At 33.1% G+C, this 15,612-nt stretch overlaps 1 protein-coding gene across 7 annotated transcripts in view; it reads left to right on the top strand.

Annotated features, from left to right (window-relative positions):
- Positions 1-2,119: 2,119 nt before the first annotated feature.
- The window catches only part of LOC116338925 (protein grainyhead), a 125,294-nt gene continuing 111,801 nt past the window's right edge, over positions 2,120-15,612 (top strand). For 3 of the 7 annotated variants that reach the window (XM_031764501.1, XM_031764499.1, XM_031764505.1), the window contains exons 1-5: positions 3,233-4,318; positions 4,486-4,873; positions 5,526-5,742; positions 5,879-6,059; positions 6,231-6,880. In XM_031764501.1, the coding sequence (XP_031620361.1) occupies positions 4,798-4,873; positions 5,526-5,742; positions 5,879-6,059; positions 6,231-6,880 (1,124 nt within the window). In that variant the 5' untranslated portion in view covers positions 3,233-4,318; positions 4,486-4,797. Of the gene's footprint in view, positions 3,211-3,232; positions 4,319-4,485; positions 4,874-5,525; positions 5,743-5,878; positions 6,060-6,230; positions 6,881-15,612 lie in introns of those variants that run through there. The other 4 variants (XM_031764500.1, XM_031764502.1, XM_031764504.1 and 1 more) reach the window with 4 other exon arrangements.

Below are 15,612 nucleotides of genomic sequence, written 5' to 3'. Positions count from 1 at the left end.
ATATCAAATGGTCCGCAATTTTATGCAACTGTTGAACAAGAAACCGTTTCATTCTTTGCAATGTCTTGCCATTGATGAATTCGCATCGGCAGTAAATTGATATGTTAATGTCAACACTAATGGTGTCACTTGTATGGATCTGTGGTAAACTATAAATCTCTATCAGTCTTTCGTTCTCTATGTGTGTTCAAAGGTATCATTTTGCTACTCAAATCCTCGACAATATATATGTTTTATGCATGGCTCGAGGTCTGGCATCCTTGAAGCCTGCTCTTTCCCTTTGTAGATGTTGTTTGAACAATCGCCGACCTTAGCAACAAAAAAAAAAACTCAAAACTATTCAATATTTTTAGAGAAATAAAACTCCAGTTAACCTTCGTATTGCTCTCTCATTGTTCGGCCTCATGATAAGAGAGGATATCAATGAATACCTTTCTGAATGTTTGTTGTGATGAAAAGTAAACCGCGCCACATACACATATACTCACATCAAATCTCCGATCATAATTAAATTATAGTGAAAAATTGGCATGTTTTTTCAAATAAAGTGGCTCGAGCTTTTACTTTTTGTTTTCGGTTTCCATCGTTGGTTGTAAAGTCAATCTACGTTGAACGCATGCGAAAGGATTATGGTTTACAATTATGACAAGTGAAACAAAACAACAACAAAAGTGCAACGAGTCTCCTTTCACTTGTATGATATTGTTTCATATATTCTCTTCAAAATATATGACCAAATTTAAAGTGAGCACTCGATTTTTCTGCGCACACATACACACCAAACATTGTGATTAAATTTCATTTGTGTTTGTGAATTTACACTTCGACTCTGAATTATAATTTTATGGATATCTCATATTATTGGCATATTTTGAAACTATTAAAAAAATCCAAAATAAGCACAAGTATATTATACGAAAACAAAATGCATTTAATTTGACTTTTATCGACATCAATTAAAAGCCCTTGGCCTCAACCATGCGCAACATTTCAAACGTACAGTTATTATGTGCGCTGCTCAAACACTTAAAACGAAATACAAACACTTCGATAATCATACGATATAGAATTCTATTTGTTCAACATGACTTTTTCTTCTCTTTTTATTTTCGTTACAGATTCGGCTGACCAGGGAAGAGAGTGCAAAACAAAACTGCAACTTCCATTTACAAACGAATGCATTGAAAATACAACAATTTTCAGGCGACTTTTTAATCGTCACATTTTATTGGCCGTGATTATCATCATCCACATCGGCCAATAAACGGGACTCAATACATGCAATGCATTAACCTTGTGCACATCAATTCTTTTTTTAATATTTTTTTTTTTGGTTTAAATATTCGTTTTGTGCGCGCAAATGTGACCGTGGAACAGTTTCCAGTTAATCAAATGGACAAAGTTTGATAAAGAAAAACGGCAAAAGCAAAGAATATAAAAATTATTGTGATATGTGCCCATCTCTTGCTCAATAAAATATAAAATTTAATGAATTAATGTGGTGCCATTTTCGAAGCAGTTCGGTTTTTGTAATAAAAATTCAACCAATACACACACATTCAGGACAATTAAATAAAAAATAACAATGATTTTGTCAGACGGTACAAATGATACACGAAAAATCATCGAACATTATATGATTGCTTACCGATTTAAAGTGATATCACATCACATTCAAGTGGAACACTAATTAAATACTACAGACTCACACACATACACAATTAAACAAAAAAAAAACAGAAGCGAACACGCTGTCGCACAGCCACACGAACAAAATATAAACATTTAGAATGTAATTCATTCAGCTAATTTGTCAAACTATTAGTTCCGTCCAATTTTAATTTAGTTCAACTAACAAATAATCACTTATTTTTCGTCGATATAAATCTACACCTTTTTTTACAAATCGCACAAACGTTTTAATCACTAAATCTTTGTTTTTTTTTTTAATTAAATTAGTGTTTATTTTAAACAAATATATCCGAGTCTATACAACGAAATAGTTTTTATGTGAGAAAAGAAACAAAAAAGATATTATTTTTTATATAATTTTTTTTATACAAATATCAATTATCCTTCTATACTTAATAATCGCGTGCATACAAATGAGATTTTATTTCATTTAAACGAAAGAAGAAAAAAACGAAAATAAAGTAAATTGTTTGCCAATAAATCTACGGATATACCATAATCTCTATCTAATCGCCATAAGAATGAAATGTTTACTAAGGTAAACGAAAATAAAAATCGTGTTAAATATATCGAAAGCAGGAAAAAAGTGCAAATTTCTTATAGTAATAAACAAAATTTACCATATTAAAGAACAATAATCATAATAATAATAAACATAATGTGTAGAGAAGAACATTGATCTAGATAAACAAACGAATAATTTGTGTGATACAAACCCGCCGTTTTAAATATATATATATATATATATTGTGTGCCAATAAGCTTCCAAGAAGTAAGAGAAACTCTTGCAAAGTTGCAACAAAGCTTAGTTTAAATTTGATTATTCATATCGTTGATTCTTTTTTTTTTCGTTTCGTGTATATTTCTGCTGGCGTCAATTTAATAATATAAAAAGTGCCTTTTCTGTGTAAATGAACAAGTAAATTAGTGTTTATTGGAGGCAAATCTACACGAAGGAACTGTGGTGTGTGATATTTTTTTGCGATCAAAAGATCTGTGTAAAAGAAAGAACCGCATTTACGCATGTAATAACTATAATAACGTTGGAAAAATCTACGTCCACATACGCAAAAAATAAAATAAAAAAATACAGCCAGTTGAGTAATCTCAACGAATATTAACGTTGCCATAACACTCGAAATCGATCGATAAATAATCTGATTTTTCCATCGAATACCACTGATTTTGGTTTTCTTCAATCACACCCGTAAAAAATCTAAATGAACCAAAAGAACTGATATTAACACGTTTCGATGGAATTTTAATGTGTTAATATTACATACAATATATATAATCGAAGGTGTATGTGTTTGAGTGTAAATATATCATCGGGTGTTTTGAGAAAAATCCACGGGGACACATTCACGTTTAACGAGATAGTGAGAGACTTCGTTTGTAAGTGCGCGCAAATTAAATGAATTCATAATTCATAAGTTAATTTGAGTTATTGCGGAACAAAAATAAATAAAGAGAGAGTGAGAGAGAGAGAAAAAGCATACACACGATCACGTTGGAACAGTGAGTACAGCAATTGAATATATCGGCAAAAATTGTATGTGCCCCAAAACACTTGCACAACACTCTATCAACTGTTCATTCAGTTTCTCTATACATCGTTCATTTGCTCATTCGTTTTCGCTTAAGTATTGATTTATCTCACTCTCATCGAACTTCTTACGTATTCTATTCGCTGGCGTTTTTCATCCAATATCATTATTATAGCCACAAAATCGTTTTTTCGTTCAAATCGCCATTCAATAAAACGAAACTGTTTATATCGATTATTTTATATGCGAAATAACCAACGGCTATGTAGATATGTTTTGAATAAATGCGAATTGATGTGTATGTAATATTTTGTATGCTGCTCTTTAACTATTGGCAAAAGACACATGAGCAAAAACATACAGGCATACTGAGACAGAGAGTAATTTGAAATCGACATAAAAATAAAATAAAATAAATCGAAAACCGTGCAACATCATCAACACCAAAAACCCAAAACGAAGTGCAAAAAGAATTTCAAACGTAACGAAACGAAAAATCGTCATTTTTGCTTCACAACAGATATTTAAGAGATATATGTATAATAAATGCAAAGTGCATTCTGCTTTTACTATACATACATACGCGCGCGTACATACACACACGCACACACGCTCACACAAAGGAAAAACTATTGCGATGCGTGTTAAATGTTGTTCATCTGTGTGTCGTTTGCATCAGTTTTCATTATAAATCGAAACTCAACGGCGAATGTGAAAATAATTTAATAAATGCATGTACTTAAATGTGCATTAGCGCAAGTATTAATTTGTAATATGCATATCTTGCAATGATATGATCGAGAGCAAATTTGCATTGGCTTACAGCAGTAACAAGCATTAGCTAAAAGCAGAAGAAGAAGAAAAAACGAAGCAAATCCAGCATATTACAATCATCCTACACACAAAACGGACACAACGACACAGACTATATGCATATCAAAAGCGTTTCGAACGAGAAAACAGAAGCAATTATAACTTAGTTATTTTTTTCTTGTTTGATTTCACCGTAGAACGAATGCCAAACAACCACACATTCGATAAACTACTTTGATGAAAAAAAAAATAAATAAATCTTTAAGGTAGGCAAACCCATAAGTTCACATCGCCATTCACATTCATATTCATATACAAATTCTTGCATCTTCACCCAATTACACACACACATATTTACACGTCATTTGATCAGATTTCAGTACAAATTAAAATCCACTTTATCTAAAGATATTTATTATTGCGCCGTTCACAGGGAGCCTATCGACAAGGAGAACAACGAAATAAAACGAAAAAATTAATTAATAAACGTGACAAATAATTAAATGAAGTGTGCGCGTTCGTTCTGCACACATTTACACACGCGTGCATTCAAACTATAATTTTCATTTCCATTCCTTGTTTTCATGCTATGAAAAAAGAATTCATTTTTGGCATCAAATAAATAAATATTATAAGGCGGTCTCATCGACTTCAAATTTATCACTCGATTATACGCCTATTCCACTGAATTTTATTATAAAAGCTCCAAACGGAAAAACGAACGAAAACAAAAAAAAAATAAAACATGTCTACATCACCAGATACAGTATCTGCACATCAGCAACAACAAATCATTCAGTCTGCTGGCGGTGAAGATTTAAGTACGTATTGCAATTGCTTCATTTCTTATCGACAGTTGATTTTATGTTTCAACTTTTTGCTTTCTACAACAACAACAACAAAAAAACACAAAATGAGAGAACTTCTTCTAAGTGCAATACAGTTGCTTGAATATTATAGACTTTTATATGAAAATAAACTGTTCTGAAATAGTTGCTTTGAATGAACAACGACATGAAAAATAAAACGACAACAACAACAATAAATTAAGGTGAAACAGAAAAACTGTTTTGAAATTTTAATCAAAACTTTTCATTTAGCACAAAAATAGGCGAGAAATGTGCTATGTAAGCAATTTTATATTGCAATATCGTCTTATTTGGAATCTTTCGAAATATCGATGATCTAGAAAATTCCGTCAGTTTCGTACTCATTTCATCCGTTACACCGTTAGATGCATTCGTTCAGGTTTTTGATGTTGCCATATGATCGTGAAATGCAATAAATAAATCGTTTTTTTTTTTGCCATTATTCAAGTGTATTGCACTAAGAAATCATTGTTCCCGTTTTCGAAATCGGCGTTTTTCTTTTGATTTTCTCAAATCAAAACCGTAAAAATCGAAGAAATGTTGATTGTCACAATTTTTGAATTGCAAAACAATTTCTTGAATTTGACATACATTTTGTTTTTAGGATCTTCAGCGTCACCGTCACCGCGTCAAATTCATCCAGCATCAAATAGTCCACGTCCAGAACTAACTACAATGACCAATGTAAATGTTTTAGATTTACAAATGAATTCACAACCACCGACATTACAACAGCCATCCGGCTTATCGCGCGAATCAGACGATGACACGAAAAAAAATTCGCGCACCGAAAACTATGATGAAAATGAGTCAATACAATGGTAATTTTAATGATAAAAACAATTAGTTTTTTTTTGTAAGAAACAATTTTGATCAGAAGTTCCCATTCAGAACTGCACTAAATGCATCATTTTTTTTTCAAATGTACTTCTCCCATCGAAAAAATAAAAATAAAAGCAGCTACAGTAATCAGCAACAAGGATTCATACCGAAATTAGAATTTACGGATGAGCAAATTTTAAGATTGATCGGAGCAACTGGTGATCAACAAATTATCAGTCGTGAATATATAAACGGCGAACACCATATATTAACTCGCAACGAAAATGGTGAACATATCATAACACGCATTGTAACGGTAAGTGAATACATGCAAATTTATAGTAAAACTTCTCAAAATTGTAAAAAAATTAAGAAAAACGTAGTTTTGTTTCAATTGTATAAGATATCTTGCATGCTTGATTTGAAGTAGATTTTTCTATAGTAAGTCATTGAAATTGTTTGGTTATTTTAAAATGGTGCATTTTAGCAAACAACGACCGAAGAATCATCGCATGCTCAAGAGTCACAATCGTCACAAAGTGAAACACCACAAACTGCGCAAAAATTAATCGAAACCGATATTGAGCATCAACAAACCGATGGTGGTGCTACCGAAATTGTTTATACTCCAAGTGCCAATCCGATTGCAACGTCTGTATTGCAATACACTGATACCAGTAATAAATTGTCATCGGCTGTACCAGTCGATGCAACAACAACAAATGTTCTCATTTCGTCGGCCAATTCGCCGGTCATTGACGGAACAATTGATGAAAATAAAGGAAAAGGTGGCCATATTATTTATACGCATGGTGATAAAACCTATGTGGAAACGGTAAAAGATAATCACATTTATGATAATGGAAAAGTGCCAATTTATGCAACGGCTGCAGCTGATGATGCCAAACAACAGCCGTTGGATTTGATTTATGAAGATGGTGGAAAAACGGTCATTTATACAACAAGCGCTGATCCGAAAAGTCTTGAATTGTATGCGGGAAATGAATTGAATTTATTAGAAGGACCACATCAAGTCATTGTACAGGGGCCAAATGTATATGTTGTTGCTGCTCAACCGTCACTGGACACTGAAATAGCCACCGTATCCCAGCAAAATCATTCACAACAACAACAAAGGTAAGTTTTATTCAATTTAATATATTCGAAATGATCGGACCGAAGAAAAAAGGAAGATGGAATAAAAAAAAATGCCCATTTGATTTTGAAAGGATTGAACTTTAACATTGAGCTACATCCTTTTCGATTCGATGAAACAATATACGAACCATATGTGTAGGGAATAATTCAGGTAAAGACAAAGGATAGACAGAGAGAGAAAAAAAACGACTTAACTTGAGAAAATATTAGTTACTCTTGAATATTTGATTCAAACGGGCGCTGACAAAATTTGATAGTAATCATTTTTTTTCTGTTTTGGTTCACTTCAATGCAAACAACATTTCATTTATGAATATAATGTCACAGTTTTATATTGATGACTTGCATTGAGCATCTTATTTCACATCATTTCGACAGACGTTGTTCTTGGGAAGATACGTCTCTCGATACGATTTTTTTTATTCACCCTCTCTTCCTCTATGTAGAAACGTCATCATTAGTTTGGTTGAACATCCATCATGAGAAAAAAACGAGTAAGCCTGCATATGAGAAAAATGCCTGCATTTCATAAAATGCATAGCACATCAGTGGTGAGCAAACATCCAATGGTAGTGTGATATAAACAAATAGACATAGTACAGCTCCTGTATAGAGCGTTCGGGCACACACACATACACTCACAAATCCAAGACACTCTGCGTGCGTTATTTGATAACGATAACGGTTTTTGAATGGATTAAATTAATAATTCCCAAATGACCGTTGCACATTCATAGATATTGTTATTATGGTCGGGAAATTTTAATCGATTTCTCATACAGCAAACTAAAACAACACACATTTATATATACATGTTTATTTATTTTGTAAAAGGTGAGCGCATGTTTCGTGTTGTGAGAGATGACTGACCACTGCAAAACCCGCTTATTCGAATTCTATCATATTTTAAAAGAGCCCATGTTTTTTTTTTCATCTTTCTCGCCATATTTCTCATTGAATGCCCGGTCATGTGTCACTTTAGCCAACAATAGCCAACACATTTACATTTGCCGTGGTTTTGCAATGGTGCATAGAGTATCAAGTACACACAGTCCAAAGAAGAAGTTTGCACTAAGTTAAAAATTAACTGTTCGCTAAATTAGTATAAAACAAACACAACGGGATATCTAATCGCGCGTACACGGCTTACGATATCACAGTATATACACCACAAACCGCATGAATGCGCACATTTGCAATGTGTGCAATATGCAAAACGAAATACTTATCTGCCTAAAAATCACAATCGCAATCTTTTCCGGCATTCTTCGTACAAATAATTTGAATAGGTAAAGTTGAACAAACTGCAACCATTCGGACGAACAACAACATGCTAACTGCATCGTTCAAAAATGACGACGACAACGATCATCGTGTGCAGCAAATCACGCCAAATTAAAATGAACAAAACAAAAAAATGTACAGAGAATTTCATTTTCCATTCTTATCAATCGCAAATATATTTTAATATTCAGCGGCAGTGTAACGAATTGCCGTGTATTGTTTATTTTGTATTGTGAGAACGCTTTTTATGATGATATGAAAAAAAAAACAATCTAAAAAATCCAACGAAATAAGAATTTTCAATTGTAAATTTGTCGTCTGGATCAATTATATAGCACATTCAAATTTCAAAAGAAATCTTACAATCATAAACAATTGAAAACGAACGGCCCAAGACAGAAAACATAAAGTGCTGTCATCGTTGGGCGATGAAGTGAATGAAAATTGATGCCAAACGGTAAAATAATGTGTGATCCAGAACAGTGTGCATGTGTCGATGGTATTTGTCAAAAGGACGTTCAAGCTTGATCATGAGAAACATCAAAAATAATCAGCAATGATATTCGATAGCAATCAAGCAAACTCAAATGGCATAGTCGCACCTCACACAAAGTACAATCATTTGCTACATAAATTCAATTGAATTCTCCAACAATTTGCATTCATCTCGTTTCGATTTTGCTGCTGCTACCTCTCTCACTCTTTCACATTCTCCTGACAAATTTTGCATATATTTGCTTTAAATTTACATTACTCTCAAGCACACACACACATGCGCCTCTAAATACATTTCCTCGTTTCGGTTCATATTTGCCAAAATGTCTATCTTATTCGTGTCTGGCGCAAATCGTACACAGAAAATCGATTTGTCCACTGCAAACATGCGATTTGTATATTGTTTCTGACCGATTTAATGGATAAGATCAAGTGAATCATGTTGCACCAATATTGGCTCTTTCGACGCGCTAACTCGTTGAATTCTTTGTTCTTTTCGATTGGTTTTGCATACATGCACAAGCACAAGCACACGATGTTATATCAATCCTTATGATATGTCACAAAGTTGGCGTGAGTGCTTTTTAATCAAACCATTCACATGATTGTGTGTGTTTTTTTTTTCATTTTGCATTTGCATTTGTGCATTGCGAAATTAAATACGATGATGTTTTAAAGCAAATGAACAAAATGAATAAATAGATATGTTGAAAAAGCTTTGCGATAGAAAATTTTGAGCAAGAAAAGAAAGAAACTTTACATGACACACACACACAATCAGCATATATTATTTTCATCATCATCGTCGTCGTCGTCGTCGTTGTCTTCGTTTTCGTTTTCCCTCTCATGTCATTGTGATGTGAGCGCACAATTTCTATATATTGTATGCAAAATGTGCAGTTATTCACATCAAATTCGAAACGTTAAAATGCAACGAAAAATAATACAATAACACGATCCTTTGAATTCGATAGGTAATTTTGTATATTAACAGCATAACCAAATTCAAAGCAAAGCAAATCGCAAAACAAAAGCATTACATTGTAAAACCCATGGTTGGTTTTTTTTTTTGTGAAAGAAATGAAAACGGCACGCAAAATGCGAATTCCGGAGACAGGAATACGACTTAAAAATAACGACTATTAAAAATAGTTAGGTTGCGTTACACCTTGTTGAATTGCACAATAAAATTATATGGCCATTAAAATAATGTAAAATTCACAGTTGGTTGTTTATATTCCTTTGGTCGTTTGGGCTATGTGTGCAACTGATTGTTGATGCAATGCATTGCACATGCTGCTGTCAGAATAGATTCCTTTCCAATGTTATCGCGCATAACACGGAGACTATGTTTTTTTTTTTCGTTTTTTTTGTGAACGCGCGTAAGTTATGCTTTTCTCCTTCCTCTCTGTCTTTACATTTTTGCTTTCTTCAAACATTGTAGGCTTTTTGTTTTTCTTCTTATTTGTTTTGCCTTGATCAATTGCGTCCCGTGTTTTTCACTGAATTGCACGCATAATACACAGACACACGAAGATGAACGACAAACGTGAAGGAAAGGCTCCCCGTCGAATCAAAATACAATTGAATGTTCAACATTGTGATAAAGATTTTTTTTTTGCCAAACGTGCCACGCTCAAATTCACAGAAATGACAGACACAAACAAACACACACACACACACATTCGAATTTTCCGTTATTGAAATCATTCGATGGGAGAGAGTTTTAAAATAAAATGCTTGACGCTTTAATATTTAATAGGCACTTCAGTCCAAATAAATCAATTGTCTCAGTAAATAATACATAGACATCTATTCTTTTTGTTGCGATTGGAAAAAGTCACGCCGGGTTTTCCTCCTCGATTGATTCGAGTGCAAATCACAACACAAATGCAAATACGATTTCACCTGTTGTGTTGCTGATTTCAAAAGCGAACTGAACCTTACCTATGGTGTGCAAATCATACGAGTATAACAAAAAATACACTTTGATAACTTGAATATTCCGTTCGATTTATTTGACTAATTTACAGATAAATCTAAACTTTGTCGAGAAACTAAATTCAAACGCAGTGTCAAACATGAAGTATGTGATATTGTCTGAATTTTAGTGTTTTGAACAAGTAGAATATGTAAAATAAATAAGTTTTATCAATTGTTCTCTAATTATGTGTATCAATAACTTTGGACAAAGAAATATCTGGCCAAAAATTTCCATTTCTGTCACACTTGTGACCCACACACGAAAAGTAGTTAAGAATATTGTAGGCTTAAAATTGATCGTATGGTATCTTAAAATGATCAGCAACCTGTTGTGTGTGAATCGTGTATGAAATGTGTTTTTATTTTCATTCTCACTAAATGCACGATTATGGCGATATGCTGCGAGCGCGAATGATCTTATTTTTCATGAAAATCCTCTTACTGTCCATGTTGCCTCTCACCTCTGTAACTGAAAGAAAAAAAAAAGTAAAAAATATAATCGAGTTGATGGACAGAAAAGAGTCATGCTCATATTTTTCAAAATGCGTACACAATATAAGTTGATGGACGTGTCGGTGCCGGTGCCGGTGCTTATGCACACTGCGTTCAGTTTGTCACAATCGACAATAAATAGTCGCATGATTTACGTAAATTCGCATTGAATGAAAAAGATTATGATGATTTGTGCCACATGATTCGAAATGAAAATGGCAAAAGTCTTTTCGAATGGAAGCGTTTTTTTCCCTTCATATATGTGTAGTATAAGTTTATAATTAAATTTCGCTTGTATGCCATTTAAAAAAAAAGTAAAAACTGAAGAAAAAAATATTTTATTTGGTTTTTTTTTCGTATATTGCATCGTTTGCAATGTGGCAATGCAATATGCGCCATGAGTGTACACAATTTTTATTTTCTCATTCATTTCGAAAGCCCAAGTCAATAATCCAAGCATTTTGGACAGTTTTGATGTGTGTTCACATGTACAAACGGTTAACCTGTACATAATCAATCTTAAGAAGATAATTAATCAATTTGTATGGATAAGAAAGAATTCGATGGCAATGCAGTTGTAAGCTTGCAAGCGTGCGCGCGTGAACAAAATGATGAAGAGAAAAAAAAACATATCATTTTTTCGACATGGAGATTTGCGTGCAATGTTGACGATGATCATCATCATCGACGAAATTGCGATGGTAAGAGAGTAACAGTGCGCACCATGAAACCAAAATTTAATCGAACATTGGATTTAGCACATTATCATACTGTATTTATTTTCGGGGGGAGGACACGAACAGCCTAAACAATTCGTACCGCATCAAATGATCGCGCGCCACACAGTTAATGATGTTGATGAATTTATGACGTGTGTTTGGTTCAACCTTAATAGTGTATTACATTTCGAGGAAATGTTGATTGTAGTTTTGGTGAAGGTAGCTTTGCAATTCGACATGCGAATAGTTTTTTTTTTCATCTTGTGATTTCGGAATCCAATGAAGGAACAAAAGAGAACATTGGACACTTCTTTTTTTACATAAAAAGCATATCATATCACCGCATTTATGCATTTTAAACGATTAAAAGAACTGACATTGTTTTCCGATATAATTTTGAATAATAACCATGTTACCGATTAATTTTTCGAACGAAGAACTTAAGAGAGATGGGTAGGAAAGAAGAACAAGAATAACAATAATTAGTTATTTTTGGAACCATTATCCATGTATAGTTGGTCCTTTTTTACTCATCAAAATTGTTTTTATTAAACTGAATCGAACTGAAACGGCAGCACCACTGTCACCAATTTCACACACAATAATATATATATTCACAACCCACCTGAATTAAAATGAATAAAATGGCCCATTTGAAAATGTAATCAACATATTACTTTGCGGTAAATGTGTGGAAATTGAATAATTCAATACGCGAATCGATATTAAAGAGCAACAACAACAGAACAACACAAATTCATTGTAATGCTATTTAAATGTATTCGATTCGGTTACATTTCGCACTTGTTGATTGATCACAATTGTCATTGTGCAGTACGAATATATTTTAAAAGTTCGTGTAGAAATACACGGTACTAACCGTGCCCCGTAAGCGTATTAAATATTTTTCAGTCAGCGACTGAGCGTTGTTATTATGTGTAAATTGTAGGTATTATGTTTGATGTTTTTTTTTCGGCAATCGGCCAAAATGCTCCACTAAAGCGATTGCATATACATTATGCATGCGGGTATTTTGAGAGAGCGAACGAGATGAAAAAGAGAAATACGACATAAGAAATGCCGTTTGAGTCGAACCATGTCAAAACGTAATCATAAACTCTCTTTCTCCACATAATTTGGCAAGTGTTTTTGTGTCCTGATTTTTATCCAGTACTCTGATTTCGAGCGAGTCCGATCGCCGCAAAATTATATCATTTAAATATGCATATCGTCTTTTTAATGCATTCAAACTTGGTCATTTTTTTGTAAATGCACCAAACTTATATTCGTTACACATAGCATGCATATTTATTCAGTAAATTAAAGATTAAAATATAATTAATTTGATCGCGGTGCAAGTTTTTGAGTTTCCCATAAAATGCCCGAATTAAAGAGACAGCCTTTAGTTTGCACACTAAATTTTGTACAACACTTTTCATTATTAATGCCATTAAATACATAATAAAATGTATTTACATGCCGTTTACCATTGAACGACAAATATTTCTATCAAAGTACTGCACACATTTGAAAAGTGCCACTTTGATTTAGAGCATCTACCATAGACAAAAGCCATAGAATTGTGAAGTAAAAAAAATAAACTGTTTTATCTCTTTAATTTTTGTTTTTCAATCACACAGACATATTATTGATGTATGATGCGTGGAAAATAAATGTTCATGAATTTAATTTCGTTACATTTCCTGTTGCCTACAATAGAGATTTAGCCGTTTTCTCTCTCTCTCTCTCTCTCTCTCTCTCTCTCTTCCTTTCTTGATCTTTTTCTATAACTGAAACTGCAATGGAGTTAGTCCATATCTCTGCGTCAACAATGGTTATAAGAAAATTTCATCGACATATATAGAACGGCAGCAAGAGAATTAAAAGAAAAAATCATCGGCCATTTGGCGAACGAGAGAGAGAGAGAAAATGGTTATTGTTTCAAGCAACAAGCACCAAAGGGCTGTTTGCGATTTCATTTTTTGCGAATGATTTTTTTTTTTTTGATTTGTCTTCGCCGGCATTTATGCCGTCAATACGTGAATTTACTTTGATTCATTGCGTTTCATATCGTTTTTGTGTCCTTTTCGTCTTTACTTTTTCTCTCTCTTTCGCTTCCCCATTTCGTTGTGTGTTTTTTTGGCCAAGAATTTACATTATATCTTTCATTTCAAAAACGAAATCACTATTGGCTATTGTAATTTATTAGTATTGACCGAATGGAGAAAAAAAAAACCGGCAAGATAAAGATGCAAACGGAACGAAGTACGAAAGCAAAAATACACCGAAACAAAACCGTGCACGACATAGTCTCTCAGTTGAAGCGAAAAAAGCACCAAATTACATTTTACGAAGTCAAAATGGAATACATGAACTGAACGGATATTGTAGTGCACACTGTGCATATTGAATGCCATACACGCATTTGGTCATCCTTCGCATTTTAAAATGCGAAAGCCGAGAAATTTATATGCTCTCATTGTAAATTGAATACGCATTTGATTTGCGATGTGTCATTTATTACCAACGCAATTTCACACAGCTAATGTGCAAAATGTTGCGTGCTAGGTACTACGCACTCGAAGGCAGTATATCGCAGATTCATTCGCTGAATATCCGTAAAATAGGCGAAGCAATCATACACACGCTGTACAAATGTGCCAAACAAAATTAGATCATTTCACGCATTTTCTTTTTGCATCGTGGAGCTAAAAACGGTCACCATACGGTAGTCACGTTCCTCGTATATCGACATTCAAATGCACATACGGCTACATTGTGTGATCATTGTACGATAGAAGAGATTTTTAAACACAAATTTAACCATAAATTGACAAATGCACTATCGAATGCATCGATTTCGATTTTTTTACACATTGGTTGTCATTTACATAGTTAGTTTTTTAAATCGATTTTTAGCCAATATACGATCGATAAACTCCACATCAATTGATAACCACATAATTTATTTTAATCTTATTCATCGCTTGCACATGCACATTCCAAACTGATGTGACGAAAAAGCGAGAAAATCCTTGCTACGATTTCTGCTAATTTAAGAATCTCTTCTTTACTAATATACAATCAAAACATATTGTACATCAGCTGTAATCATGCGCAAAAGATATCTTGATCTATCTTCTAAACACCATCGACAAAAAGAAATCATTAACAAACTAATTATCATTATAAATTCAAATCAAATCCATCCGAACTTGCTTAATTTAAATGATAGCACTGAAAATGTTTGACCGATTAATGGGATACATAATAAAAATATATCGAATGGATGGATCTTCATTTTTTTAACGCAATTATCGCCAAACTTTATTTAAATCAAAAATCAAATCAACATAGAGAGAAGTCCAGCTTATGTATTCTAATTAAGAAAACCAAATATATTCATTCGATGGTGATATTTTTCTTGATTTTCAAATGCCTATTAGAGAAACAAAATACACACTTGAAACGAAAAAAAAGCATTTAAAAAAATAAATGACAAAATTCACGATTAATTTTTCGGGTGAACATTTCGACTTGAGAAAATAAATGAAATGCAATAAAAACTACAGGAAAAAACCAAGTCGAAGAAGAAGAAGATGAAAACATCGAATTAAGAGCGAAAGTATCGGGCGTGGTCCGATTATCAGTAAAACGATCTATTTTATTTTAGTGTTTGGTTTGTTTCGACTCAAGTTCTATATTATTATTGTTGTTATTGTGAACGTTGCTATTTTA

Source organism: Contarinia nasturtii, unplaced genomic scaffold (genome assembly GCF_009176525.2).
Source record: "Contarinia nasturtii isolate CC-2019 unplaced genomic scaffold, AAFC_CNas_1.1 Cnas_scaffold_414, whole genome shotgun sequence".
Lineage (NCBI taxonomy): Eukaryota > Metazoa > Arthropoda > Insecta > Diptera > Cecidomyiidae > Contarinia > Contarinia nasturtii.
The sequence above is the reverse complement of the archived record's forward strand: the minus strand, read 5'-3'. Positions and strand labels throughout refer to the sequence as shown.